This window comes from Phaethon lepturus, unplaced genomic scaffold (genome assembly GCF_000687285.1).
Source record: "Phaethon lepturus isolate BGI_N335 unplaced genomic scaffold, ASM68728v1 Scaffold49985, whole genome shotgun sequence".
Classification (NCBI taxonomy): domain Eukaryota; kingdom Metazoa; phylum Chordata; class Aves; order Phaethontiformes; family Phaethontidae; genus Phaethon; species Phaethon lepturus.
Genome location: NW_010540722.1, coordinates 1 through 15,315, shown reverse-complemented (window position 1 = coordinate 15,315; position 15,315 = coordinate 1). Strand labels below are relative to the sequence as shown.

The 15,315-nt window shown below is 38.4% G+C and overlaps 1 protein-coding gene across 1 annotated transcript; it reads right to left on the bottom strand.

Moving 5' to 3' along the window:
* Nucleotides 1–4,972: 4,972 nt before the first annotated feature.
* On the bottom strand, nucleotides 4,973–15,102 carry ZRANB2 (zinc finger, RAN-binding domain containing 2; the record flags this gene model as incomplete). Its single annotated transcript, XM_010287522.1, has 9 exons — nucleotides 4,973–5,261; nucleotides 5,786–5,950; nucleotides 7,707–7,793; nucleotides 10,005–10,177; nucleotides 11,048–11,185; nucleotides 11,774–11,850; nucleotides 13,424–13,506; nucleotides 14,801–14,909; nucleotides 15,050–15,102. Coding segments are annotated over 9 exons (949 nt in total), but the record flags the coding sequence as incomplete, so codon positions are not given.
* Between the last annotated feature and the right edge of the window lie 213 nt (nucleotides 15,103–15,315).

The window sequence follows — 15,315 nt, the reverse complement described above, 5'->3', positions numbered from 1 at the left end:
GGCGAGAGGGGCCGGAGCGGTGCCGCGGCCCTGGGGCCTTCCTCGCAAGCTGAGGCGGCAACGACCGCGGCGTCCGCTCCCTTTCTCTCCTTCCCTTTCCTCCGGTTTAGCTCTCTTTGGCACAGCTCAGGCCCGGCCAAGGCGTCTCTCTGTTCTCGGGCCGTAAGGGGCTTGACTAACCAGGCCTAGATCAATAAATCTGGCCAGCTACGAGGTGACCGAGTACCCGACCAGCCAAACCCCCATCGCGCTGAGGCACCTTCGGCTCAGCCCTGGGTGGACCTGGCTTTGCTCCCGGCATAGGTTAAGGCTACTCAGAGAACCGGCACCAATTATCACTACAGATATTTGTCTCGTGTTACAATAATTTCCTTGCTAATGATGAGGAATTTCTAGGCTTGCTGTATACAGTCAGCTACCGCTAGGGACTTAACTCATTTTTCCTGTGAAAGCAGAGGTAACAGCTTTATGAAGTTTTAACAGTTTTACGGGTTAAAAGCGCTGATGATCTTAAAGGTCTTAATGATTCTGTGATTAACAAACTCTGGTTTAAAACGCTGCCCTGCTCAGGTTCTACTTTGTACGACCATGTGTGCAGAGGCTAGATCATGAAATGGCAAGAGCTCCATTTCTCATAAATAAGAACCACAGTAGAAGTTATGTCGGGATTTATAAATGATTGAGCTGTGGCTTCTTTGTTAGTTCTCTACTTTTCTAGAACATGTACAACAATCTGCCCTTAAATGAAGGGAACCAGACTTTAACCTTGCAGATCTACAGCAGGATGCCATTTGCAAAGGGACCAATATCCGCACTAAACTTGGACGTCCACAGCTTAGAGGAGGAAGTCTGGAAAAGCGTGAAGGGAAAATATCCTCCTCCCTCTTCTCTCCTTTTTTAATTCTGACACCAAATCTGATTCAGAGCTTCTGTGAGTTCAGCACATATCTCCTGCATCATCCTTCCGCCATTTGGAAAGTTTTTTTGCCACTGTCTGGTACTGCGCTTGGTGCTTGTGCCTGCAGTTTTACAAGGGGAGTGCTCCCTGTGAGCTTAGCTGTGTGTTATTTCTGGATGGGGTTCGTAACTAGCCTGTGAGAAACCCTCAATTTATTACTTCCATTTTCCAAACTGAGTACGAAGCACTCTACAGACTTTTTTTTTTTGTTAAAACAAACACAAGTGTAAGCAACCTCTTTTTCCAATAAAAATACGGTAGATTTTGATACAGGTAGGACAGGTAAAGTTAGTAAATTGTGCAGGACTTTGCTCAAAGCTGTTGATGTAACTGAACTGTTACAGGAGCATTACTCCCTCCTGTTGCTTCCTTGTCCAAATTTTGGTCGAGTTTGCACAAATATCTTATGCTTTCCTTCTTAAAAACACAACCCAACCCAAAACAAACACCCTATTAGCTTACATTCTTTCTGATTAAAGAATAAAAAAATCCTTTATGTCAAAGGAATCCTAGACAGAAAATTCTATAACCAGTGATACATTTTGATTAATGCTCCAAGAATAAACTATGGCGTTAATTAAAAACATTAGCTGGGGTTTCTTCCCCCAAATTCCGTCAAAGCAGAGATAGCAGCCCTAGCAGAGAAACTCCTCGAATAGGAACGAGATGTAAGGACAGGCTGGTCCTGAGGTGTTGCCATTAACAGTGATGACAGAAGGGACCGAGGTGGGGTGCATGTGTGGGACTAGCCTGCCCCTTGAAACTTCCATTGGTTCGAGTCAAACTTTCCCATTTAAAGTATCTTTTCATACGGCACAAGAATATTCACTTTATGATCTTGGTAACTCAGCTGATACCCGACCTGAGAAGGACTCGAGCACAAGTCCTTCCTAATGGCAGATAACAGCAAAATGTCACAGTTACCAGCTCAAGTGTGGTGGTTATGGAGAATGCAACTTGGGCTCCTAACCCCTCTGCTCACACCCTGTACCATCCTGGGAATGCCAAACCCCACGGGTCAGCTCTTGATTTTCAGAATTCACTTTTAAGAAGCCTTTTCCAACACCTGAAAGGAAGGCAGCAGGTATAATACACTATTACTATTTATTTAAAGTTATCCTGCCATACTTGGTATTTATTTTTCAGCATTTGTCTAGCAGTCCTACATTGAAATTAGAAAGGTTTCAAGTAATTGTCTTCAACAATGTTAGTATTTTTCATTATTCTTGAAATGTTATTTACGCTCAATTATTCCCTCAAGGACACCGACGACAGCGCCACTGAATGTAACCACTGGCCTGCGCATCCTCAACACAAGCCCACGCTGCAACGTTACCGCCTCCACGGCAAATGAGCAAATGCCTCATGCACTGAAAAGGATGAAAACGCTGCAGATTACTAGGCATAACAACTAACTTGAGGTAGTTCATTGTAACTAAATCTAAGTTTGGGGGTTACTGAGAAGTAAGACCTAACACAGCATCTATTTAATCTCCAGGTGTTTAAAGCTGCCTGTATCAGACAATAGCGTGCAGCAGTCAGTGACATGGTGTGGAAACAAAGCAGTCTTGTTTTAAGAGGTACCAACGTGTACATTTTAATGCTTTTTATTATTAATTCACTATCTGAAGAAAAGAGACATTTTTTAGCAGTGGATTTTACTCTGTTGCCAAATTTATATAAAATTAAAGGCTAGTCTGCTTTTATTTAGAATCACTTTCTGGTTCTCAATTACTATAGAAGGCGGCGTATGCAAACCCACGTTACTACTCATGAATGCATTTAATTTTTCTTAGAAAAGCACACTGGCCCTAAACTTATCCTAATCTACACTTCCTCCTTTGCCATGACCAATGTCACTGATCTTTGATAAAGCTGCACAGAAACGCCTGTTTATTTCGATAGGCAGCAATTTATCTGACCCCAATGGCTAAACTGAGGGCAAGGGAAATCTCTTCTAGTGAAATAGAAAAAATGTACTGCTGTGCCACGGGAGATAATTCTACCCCCCCAAACCTTTTTACTGCCCGAGCTTAATCTAGCTTTGCGTCTTATCAGAGGTAGACCATGTTTAGTTCTAGTAGCTTGGTTCCAATCTATTTGCCAATCTAGTAACCAGTAACTAAAAAGAGGTATTTTGTGTCATTTTTAACAGGCATGCAAAGACTACCATAGTCGCTGTGCCCTTCTATTTTAAATACATACTGCTTCCTCTAAAATCTTTCTGAAAAGAAGATACGGAACACATACAGAAGAAAATACCTTCAAGTTTTGTAAAAGCTCCTTTAAAATGTGCTATTTAACTCTAAAAATATTTTCAGTACTTAACTGAAACAATCTCAAAATTTATGATACATATGGCCAGTAAGTACACATACTACCCTTCCTGCACTGCAGTAACAGAGAACAACAACAAAATAATCTGTTAGCATAGCTTATAAAGATTTGCTTATTTTTCCCAAGAGAAAGCACTCACTGCACAGTTAACTCACAGGTTTTATTTACACTTGTCTACAGAATTATTTTGCCTTACATTTTATCTAAGCCAAATGAAACCATAATTTTCCTTTGTCTGTTGCCTATCATCTGCTAAATTTAAAAAACTTTCATCTGTTAAGTACAGCAACAATTTTAATACAAAGCACAAGGGAAAAACCAAAGGCTAACAACAGAGCATCTATTCGATCTGATTTTTACAATTTAGTAGTTGGACTTTGAAGTTGTCAGAGGCACAGTTACAAGACTAACCTACTCTTGTGCAATCTACACACATTTAGCATTGAAATTAGATATAAAAGAAAGCATTAAAGAAGAAAATGCAGAATGTTTTTTTCTGCAAAAAAGATTATCAAAATATTTCTACACCAAAAACATTTTGCTTATATACCAGTCCAAAAGAAGGATCTTAAAAAAAAAAAGCACAATGTAGTCTTTAAATTTTGCTCCGTTTGTTTTTGTGCAGTTCATTTTTAAAAAGTAGCGGTAAAATATGGGTTTGGAAGTTTTACTACTGAAATAGATGCAGATATATTTGCTTGCTTAAAAAGAAGAATTTTCCTTAACATACTTACCTTGTGATGGCACTGAAGATACTTAAACCTTTCTTAGCCAAACGGAGCTCAAGAGAGACCAAGTTTTAATGTGATATTGCTAGTAAAACAGATTCAATAAAGCATTTTAAGCCATAAATTATGTTTAAGGGAAAAAGAATGATTGATTAAGAACACATTTAAGATGTCAGAACTTTCTAGACAGTTTATTCTCATTTTTAAATATAAATAAAGTCCAGATACCTTGAAAATTTTAGTCAGCCCAAAATGAATTTTACAGATGGCCTGCAGAAGCTTCACTTGATTCCAAGAAGCTAGTTCCACATTCCTCCATCTCAAGAGTAGCTCCTAAACAATCCTTTTGTAAGAAAGGATCGCAGAGTCCAGGATCCACGCATGTGAAAATACCATAGTCAGCACCCACTGCAGAAAGGGCACTTTGCTGACTGCAGCAAATAACCTCTAGTGACGGGCACCAGCAGCTCTGAGACTCGAGCGATGGAGAAGATAGTGCCCAATGTCTCAAACACCCTCACTTCAAAGGAATGAAGTCTAATTTACTCTCTACAGAATCATAGGATGGACTGGGTACTTAATAGCTATTTTGCACTGAGCGTAGCTAAAGAGAAAGAAAGGGGCACCCATCTATACTTTTACTTCAATGCAGAAAAATAAAAAATAATTAGGCCTAAGTACTCACTACTGTCATCCAATGGGTAACACCAGCACTACAGCTATGCTAATCTTCTGTGGTCCCATACGAGCTACATCAAACAAGCTCAGGGGATGGATGCAGAAAGCTCATGGGTTCTTCCTATATTCCTCAGTTACTTCTCTGTAATTGTCACATGAAGAGCAGAATTGTATTAGAACATATCCAATGTGTGCCTGCTCATACGTGTAAAGAGCCAGGAACTGAGTAACTGAGCCTTTACAAATAATAAACCCCCTCCTTACTCAAATAATAAAACTTCACTCCTCCTCTGGGGTTTATGGCTTAAAATGCTACCTCACTTTTTGTTTCATGAATGAACAAAGCTGCAGTTTTCCAGAAAGCAAGGACAGACATGCACCTCTACTAGCAGATTTAGCACTTCTGACCAAGTAAGACACCAACTTCTTAAAAATGCCTCATGCACTGACTGGAATTGGTTTTTGTTTTTGTTTTTTAAATGTGAGCTTTAATACATTATTTCTTTTTAGAACTTGTACGGGAACCAGAATGGGAAGATCCAGATGATGATCTGCGGCGTCTGTAAGATATAAATGGAGAAAGCATGCAAAGAAATAAGTTGAAATTAATTTTAGCATCCACTTTGAGTAGTTTGTATCCTATAATAGCTGGAAGCCAAGTATATCTGATAGGGGCCTTATAAGAATATAGAAATAACTTTAAACCACTTTAAGCTCATGAATGTGAATTTAACACTAAAAATATAAGTTTAAAACTGGAAGTAGAATACAATTTCTAAATGCAGTATTTACTTATGAAAATAAATCAGTATGTACACATTAACACTTTCACACACTGAAAGGATGGTGACCTAGGTCTTTCTATGGAACATGCTCCTAGCAGGAGGAAGTTTCGTTGGAGGGTTGGGGAAGCAACTACAGAAGTTTTAATAGGAAGCAAGAGTAGGGGGAGTGAGAAAACTACTTTTAGTATCAGAATAACTGATCAGATTCAATTCTTTCCCAGTGATCTCAGTCCTTCAGAAAAAAAAAAAAAAAATCACACATTTAAATACACCCATTCTTATTCTACATAAACCCAAACCTTTCGGGTGACCGTGATCTCGATCGTCTTTTTTTGCGATCACCAGATGAAGAAGATCTAGAACGACTTCGCTTCTTGCTTCTCTCAGGGGAAGATGACGAACGAGAGCTTGAGTAAGATCTTTTTCTTGGGGTGGAAGACCCCCTGTAGGACCTGGAGCTGGATCTTTATCGATTAAGAAATAAATTAGATTTAATTCTGGTATAGTAAAGAAAGAACAAAGAAAGAACAAAAAGAGACAGTTTTCATGAACACTCACTACTCTAGTTACATCAGTGTTTTGTCCAGTAAGTGTGGATGCTTTAATACTTACTCCTTAGTTATCTGCCAATAAAGACTTCTACTGCCGTGGTAGTTTTCTTAATAAATTTGCTAAATAGTGTTTCTTGATATACAAACCACCAATGGTTTGGAAACCTCTTTCCAGCATTCACCAGAATGGTGCATTTTGACAAAGCAGCGATGGGAGACTGGGACAGGAAGTAGCCTATATAAGGACCTTCCTCAGCAGTTAAATTCACAAAGCAGAATGGCTTGAAAACCACAGATGCGATGCTGACTTAATGTTTGACTTCATATAAATGGATATTTCATGTTGGAAATTTGAAAAGTAATGTTCATCTTACTAGAATATTAAAAACCCTGAGAAGGTATATTTATAAATCTCAAAATAAATTTGGGTAGAGAGTGAGACCTTCCACAATCAAAGTATTTTTAAAAACCTCTCAGAATACAGTCACTTTGGCATTTAAAAAAAAAGAAAGAGCCAGCTTCACTTACAAGCACTCAAAAATCACTTTGGTTACCTAAAAAAACCAAGGAAAACACACACTTGTGGAAAAAGTAATAGAGCTATAAAGTCCTAAACTGTAGTTCCAAAATTATATAAAAACACCTAACAGGATTTTTTTTTAGTAAGCTGGATAAAACATTAAAAAAACCCCCAACACAGTGTATGTTGTTGGCAAAATATTTTCAGGGTTCTCATTGTAAATAACAAGGCAGTCCTATTTCACACAAGCTAATACACCGAGGACACTCGGCAGATGCCATGTGGCACAAACAAATAACCCAGCTCAGCTGACGAGTCACTTCGGCATCTAGCCGGGCCACAGGCACCCTTGTGCTCTTTCTAAAAGCATGGATTCCATCTCGCGCTGACCCTCACGGGATAATCCACAGCATGTTTCTGCCACCGAAGGGCAGTGGCACCATTTGTGGTTGGTCTTCCCAACACAAACTTCCTCATTTACAGTTTTAAGATTCTCTGCATGCATGGAGATGGGACACTTCTTCATTCCATCGCAAAAGCAAAGTCCTGCCAACAGGATGCCTGTGCAAGGACACCTCAAGGAACTTACATGCTTCTGTTACTCTTCCCTGCACAGTTCAGTAGCTGCTATACAGAAAACACCAGCTAGCTCAAGCTCCTGTCAGCTTCTCGCATGATTTACTATCAACATTTTTATACATGCCCCCCACATTTTTAAAGATAATGGCAGCACTATCTAGTGGAAGTTAGATAAGTTAAATAAGTTATCAATAAACATAAAAACAGGAGCAAAGCGTATTTTCTAATGTTCTTCCACATCAAGTAGCCAAAGCGGAAACAGTAAAAACAGCAAAAATTACTGAAGAAAGTAAACATGCATTCAAATTCTTCTTCCTTCAAAGTGAAGATCTGTGGCGTCCACTTGTCTAGCTTAGATCAGACTTAAACTCTTCAACCAAAACCTTGCATTCTCAAGAAATACATCTGTAGTGGTAACAACCTTGTGCAGAGACCCCAGGAATTCTGACTTCCAAGATAAAAAAATGAGTTAATGTTTTTTGACTGGCATAATTTTATGATGAAATCAACAAGCGGTTGGTTCTTCTGCCCTTTTTTCTCTCTGCAAGGAGAGAGTGCTACCTCATTCACCTTGATTTCGACCCACGAGATCTAGAGTGTTCTCTGGAACTGGAGCGAGATCTTGATCTGGAACTGGAAGAACTTCTTGAATGGGACCTGAAACAACATGGAAGATTTTTTTCCAGCGTCTGACTTGTATTTAACAGAATAACTGCTACTGTTAGCAGTAGAGAGAACGATGCATCGATGCATTTGGCCTAGAGTCACTAAAGAAGTGACAAATTCCTCCTCCTCCCCCAGCATCACCATAGTACATTTTAAAACAGAAACTTTAACATAGTAAGATGGCACATTAAAAAAATGTATAGTCAGTTTTTTATTACGTTTCTTAAAACAAAGCACAAAAATTAAACAGGATTGCAGTTATTTGACAAAATGAAACAACTGCGTATCTATTAGCTATTTCATGAAATCAATGCCTTAACTTTTCATTTGTGCCTTAACTTGAAAACCATCAGTTTCTTTGAAAAGCAAAGTAGGTAGGAGTATGAGGACTAGCTAGCTCAAATTTTCCCCAAGTCAGTTCTCACAAGCATTGTGTGAGAAGTTTCAAGTTTTCAGAAAGATTTTCCTCTGCATTAAAAATTAAATAGTAGTTAATTTTTGGCTGAAATGCAGACATGTCTAGCACTACTTGTAACTAGTTGAAATTATTTTCAAGTTTTTCATGTTGATGGATTTTCTTTAAAGCACAAACCACAAAAGATATGTAAAAAAGGTAGTGGACTTGCAGTAACCATTGTAAGAAGAAGGCATTGCAATCAAATTCTAATAATCTTTTCAGGAAAAATATTATTATACATGCTGTCAATCTCTCAATTTATATTGTTACCGTGTCTTTCCATTTTATTGCACAAAAGAAAAGCAGCGTGAACACATGCTAACTAGAAAATATATTTAAACCTTTTTTAAAAGCACAAAGAAGTATCCACAAATGGCAACTGACATTTCCAATTAATTATCTGTAGCTAGCAGCAAAAATTTTCACAGAAAGTTGAAGGATCCCTAGCGAATTTCAGTTATGACAAGCTATTTTTACTTCGCTCTTAACATTTGTGAATTAACAAAAAAAGTTATGGCTAGATGAAGCTCTTCCGCCTTCTTTGACCTTCCCACACCTAATGCTAAGAATTGCACCCAAAGGCAGCCCATACTGGCTGCATATATCCTCACACAGGACAACACAGCCGCTTCCTCAAAGATCTTGCTCCACAGCTCACTTGGTTTACAAAAATTGCTTACAGCCGGTCAGCTTAGTCACTATTATTCACTTTGTGCTCCTCCTGGGAAACACACAGCAAGCACACGTCTCAAGAAGGCATCTGAAGGAGTAGGGAGGCCGACAATAGGTATTGTGAAGAACGTGATTTTTCATAGAAGAGGCAGCATGAAAAAAAAGCATGACAGCAATGGGGAGAAAGACAAAACAGAGACAGTGGCTGACATCTGGTTAGTATGAGGGTCTGAAGAATTTGGGCAGTGACCGCAGCGGTGAGAGCAAAGGGGTGCAGTTACAAAGCCAGGAAAAGTAGAAGAAACTTGAACTTTATGTATAACCCTATGAGCTAGTACCAATCTGAGGTAGTACTCCTATCAGTATCATCCTTGTATTAGTTGTAAGGCAGCTAAAAAGCTACAACATGATTTACCCCACATAATTACAAAACATTTATTGAATTGTTCATATATTACTGAATTTAAATAATAATGTGAGATCTTACATCTACCCAGTGGACTTTTTTTGTGGCCCCAGGATCAATATAAACCTTTGGCGTTATTCTGACAACGTTGACACTGTACTTAAAGCTTTGTCGCTTGCCATGAAACTTAAGTTCAAGTTTCTTGTCTTTATTTCCAGGATATTTTCCATTCTGTCCTTTCACTGAACCTGTCTGGACTGCGTCACCACTGCCCTCTTCTGCCACCTCCTCCCACTTTAACAATACCAGCCTTCTGCTTCTCTGTTCAACAACTGAACATTGCTAAAAAAGGTTCACCCATTGAATCACATATGGCCAACAAGCCTAAAAATAAAATTGAAAATAAGTTATATTTTTGAATTTATTTGAAGGATTCAATTGAACTACCAACTTAAATTTACTAAAACAAGCAACAAAACATATGAAGCCTCCCTACAGAGGATCCACAGAAGGTCAGGAGAACATTATCTACCCGTGTAAATTCTGCACATAAAATTGTTAACATTATTAAACTAAAACTGTAAGGCAATCAAGAAAAAAAGAGGTAAATAAAGAAGTTAGATACTGACATTTTGCCTGGTGTTACCCTTGACCTGTACCCGTTTACCTGGACCTAGACCTTGAGCTTGAATGAGAGGATGAGCGCGATGAAGATCGTGAGTGGGAAGATCGAGACTTAGAACGACTGCGCCTATTGGATTTCTTTTTCTTATTAGTGTCCTCTTCTTCACTGGCATCAAGATTATATTTTGAAAGGTCAGCATCATCTTCATCCTCATCCTGAAAAAATGCGGATATATAAAAAGTACTTAAAATATTTTGATTTTTTCCTTCAGTTAAAGTTTTTAAAATTTGTTCTATAGTTTATTTTGTGCTTTTTCCCCAACCTTTGAAAATACTGTTAATGCATTTAGTAAGATCCAAAAATTTTAAAAGATTGACTGAAAATTTGTGTTTCAAAGCAAACTATTAAAAAGCCTGCAAAAACCCCATCTGAAGTCCCATTTTCTGTTATTTAATGAAGTTACTGAATATACAGACATTTTTACCTGTTACTTTAAATGAGCGCCTGGAAGAATTTTTAGACTCAACATCTATATCATAGCATAATTCTGCAGAGACATGTTTCATATGCAGAATTTGGAGACTGCTATGTTAAAAATAAGCATATATGCATGTCTCTGTGGGACTGCTGTGCAAGGATGTGGACAATCCAATATATGATGATCATGTATTTCAGGAAAGATTAAAAAAAGTCTCTGAATATTTTATTCCATTTTATAAAAAACAAATCTGACATGGTTTCAAAAGGTTAAGAATAAAATTCAAAAGCATTCCCTTTATAAGGTAGCCATACATAAAGGTTCAAAATAAAGATCTCAAAATTTTTGATTCTGATCTCAGATAAACTTATACTTTTTTATGGTTTAAAAAAAAAATTATACATCTTCAAATGCAGGTATTTAGAACAAAACAAAGGTTGTGCACATACTTTACAGAAGTTGTAGGCACCATTATTCTGATAGCTACTCCTCTACATTGCTGTAAAGGCAGCTAAGAATACAAACCAAACCTTACCTACTAATACTAAACAGCACTGTAGTAATAATTAAAAAATAATTGCCAGAAAAAAAACCCAAAACACGCTACCTCATCCAATTTATATTTGGAGAGATCTTCATCCTCATCCTCCTCATCTTCCCCTTCAGATTCCTTATCTTCAACTTCCTTCAGGATAGACGCAGGACCAACCGGCTTCCCTCTATACTTTTTCTTTTTGCGTCCAAACTAAGACATTTTATTCCATTAGAATACGATTTAATCAAAAGTAATTTCCAACTGTATTTTTTGGTAAAACTTCTATGAGAAAATAAATACACATCAATTTCAAATAAGGCATTGCTCAAAGGGAAGGAGAGGTATATGAAACATCAATTAGCAACAAGAAACTTTCTAAAGAGATGCTTGTCTTCGATACAATTAGTACCCACAGACAAGATGAATGGAAATCTGGATTTAGCAAGAGAGTATTTTATATTCGTGTCTCTGGGATATCTTTATAAAACAATGTTGAACATCTGGGTGAAAACAACATGCATGACCCTGAAGCCAGCTCCGTAAGAAGTTTAACGAATTCAGATGGTACCAGTTTAATTTGAACTCATTCTTAGTTTTTAAGCCCCAAAAAGCCAAAAACAGATGCATCCACTTTCAGTTCAAGACTTTCACACTTGAACATTTGACAAAGAGATGTATCATAATGTATTTCTGACTAGCGCTTTTCCCTGGAAGGAAACCAAATGCAAACGTTATGTATCCTTAACACAAATCACACAATACGCATCTCTCCAGTGTAATATATATACCTGATCTTACCTCATCATACTCCCCATCTGATTCTTCGCGTTCTATATATTCAACATTCTCTCGTTCATTAAATCCTCCTCCGTATCCTTTAAAAAGGAGTAAAACAAGACAGTATCTGGAGCTGCACCAAATTCAGCTACATTAAGCACAAAGTTTATTCTAAACTTTAATAGAAGTTCTGGAAGCCTTCAGCGGATTTATAAATATATGCCATAAGAATATTTTATGATCTCAAGAGGAACATGAATTGTTCCTACACACATTTGTTAAACATGGTCCCTCAGAAACCTAATTCAGAAAATGAATTAAGACTAACACCACAGAAGCAATAGAGTTTAAAAGAATGGGGAAAAACATTTTTAGAAGAAAAATTTCAGGATTACAGCTGTGCTGGGCAACCAGCTTCCCAGAAGAGCTCTGGGGGCGGCTGCAGCACCTAACAACTGCCTTGGTGTGGATAAACACAAGAACGTCTCCAAGGGGCTAGAATAAAGGCTACTGTCCTTCAAGACGAAACCCCCACCTCTGAGAGCAGCCAGCAGCTGACGTGGGAAAGCAGGCTATGACACTTGAGGTGAGGGCAATACTTGCTAACAGCTTCCCCAGCTCCTGGTGTTGCTGCAGCCTCTTTGCCACAGCCAGGTCCCGTGTGCATGCAGCCCCTCTGGTGGCTTCTGGGCATGCCAGTCTGCCCCCATATTGCAATTATTCTTGACATAAAGTCATATGTGTATATATATCCTCAGGGAGCAATAGGAATAAAAGCATCCTATAGTTGCACTGAATAGTACAACTGCCACGATTTGCCTTAAGAATCTTTCTACTTATGTGAGTGGGAAACTTCAATGGCTCATTTTAATTTCAGCCAACTTCTTAATTTACTGCAAGCATGTGCAACATGCTAGGTGTCCCGCAGATGACTGCAAATTTACCTTGAAGGACACCAGAACTTGAAAAATTAATTAAATATTAAAGATAATTTAATTATATGAAACCTTATATGAGATAAAATTACTCTTTAATATTCTTTAATATTGTAAGAGTATTAAAAAAAATTTTTGAATAATAAGCTCTGTGCTCTTCTCCATGCTTTTTTTATATGCATTAGTGTTACACGCTATTCATCAAATTCTCTGCCTGATCCCATTTGCAGTGGTAACAGTATAAATAGTTACGACCGCACTGTAAGGATATCCTCTGTTCTAGTTACCACTGGGTTCATTGTTAATGCAGGAGGAACTTAAAATGCGTCACAGTGTGACCAAACCTCCAACCTCATTAAGAGATAAGAGTCTAATCCATACAGCCTTCAAACACTGTTCTTGTGACTGCCGAGTCCTCTGCAGATGGACACTGCATATACACACTAGACCTTTTGGAGTTTAATAAAATATTGCATTACTCCTTCCAAACATCTTAGTACCAAAATCAAATACAGAGGCCGTTTAAGCTGAATGTTCACTGACTTTCCAAATGAAACCATCAGATACTTATGGTTTAACTAAAAGTCCAAGAACCTACAGATCTATTTACATATGGAAGATCATTCAACTTTGCTAGTTCTGCTGCGGAAACAATCCCTTTAATTAAATAACTGTGATTTATAAAAAGAAGTTTTCTTACAGTAATTTGAGTATTTTAAAACCATATACATCTTACCTGTCCTTTCCTCCAGTTTAGCGTACTTTGGAGTATTACACATATTACATTCTGATCTTCTGGCCCAGTTCACGTTACCACATCTTCAGAGGCAAGAGGACAAAACAGAAATAAGAAACATCTTATTTCAAATGAAAAAGCTGAAGTGTTGAGGCAACAATTTAAAAAAAAAACCCATAAGAATGTATTTGCCAAGTTTTAGCAGTGATCTGCAGTCACTAGTACAACACAATTAACTCCAAGGTCAACAGTCACCGAGACACAAAGAACCGCAAGAGAACCTATGGGTATTTCACGAGGACGACAGGAAGATGACCATACTGGACAAATCAAGGGGAGAGTAGTAAAATTATCAGGCAGGTAGGCAGACAAGTTAACAGAAGTAAGGCTACACAAAAAGCATTCCTCATTACTCTCCACTAGCGGCATTCACAGTTCAGAGGAGTTAACGAAGCAACTACCATGGGAATAACGCTTAAAAGCAGTTGTCATCATCCACCAGTGCACAGCTACAGTCATATGCTTCCATTACTGCATTTCTATCTTGCAGCGTCCTACAAGGCCACTCATACTTCATCCATCTGTAATGCTATCCTCAGGATGCTGCTCAGTCCCAGAGAGGAAAATATGAGACACAGCCTAGCTATGAACTTGGAAAGTCACGACAATCCTGAGGTGTGCCGTCAAGTGGGTTCCCTCTGACTCTGGGACCCACGGCACTGCCCAGGAAATCTGCCCGTCCCGTGCTGCAGAACGGCGCAAACAGAAACAGAACAGGCTGAACACAGCTAAGCGCTGACAGAAAAAAAAAACCCAAAAATCCAGGTTCCACTGGTCAGACAGCTTACTCAATCAGTAAAACCTGAAATCCTTAAAAGTGCTCCAGAAAATCTGAAAGCACCTTTCAAAAATCAAAGCATTTTATTAAAATAGTCCTTTTTTAATTTAGAACTTAATATTCTCCATTGATGGCTTAGAGAAACATCTAAGAGTTTAACTATGTGCTACACTTCACTCATTAAACATTTAGTGAATGTTAACAATAAAATATGACACTGCAGTGAAGGTGTGATTTCCATCTACACAGTTCCTCCGAGCTTGAGATGTGCCTTGGCTTATCAAAGAAAAGCATGAATTTTACCTGTCTAATCTTGATTTTGTAAAATCTTTTTCCAGTCACGTTAATTAAGTAACTGCTGTCCAGCAAACAAAAATGAATGCTGTCCTCACAGCAAAACACTACTAGTGGAATAGCTGTGTTTTGATCACTCTTCTCTCTTCAGTACAAACAAATTTATACTGACAAAATTAAGTATCGTATTGTAGAGGTGTTATGTGGCTCTAAGAGAACACTCTGCGTTTTTTAAAAGGGCGTACGTTTTACACTGCCAGTCGTTAGCACTGAAGAGGCCACGACTCTTTTCAGCAAGTGTCTTTCCTATTTCAGTCCCTCCAGCTTTCATCATTTTGGCTTCTGTCGTTTTTTCTGGAAAAGAAAAAAAAATCATAAAACCAAACAGTTCTCAAACATCTTGCTTTATGACTAATTACAAAAGATTTAATATTCTTATCTTTTAAAAAGGCAGAAACAGATTGAGAGAACAAGACATATCATGAGATACTCACCTCGTCCACATCTGTTACAGCTTGTTCTTCTGGCAAAGTTAACATTTCCACACCTGAAAATAAAAGTAGAAAAAGAACGAAGACGCTAGTTAACTGAACGCTGGAAAATGCACACACAGGAGTCTTGCAGAAAAACGCCATTCTCTTTCAAACGGAGTTTGTTCCCTATTAAAACTCAGGCCGTGCCCGGCCCTGGGGCGGGCTGGTGCCGGACCCGCTGCACGACGGGGCCAGCAGCTGTGAAAGCCTGCAGGGAAGCTCGCCCC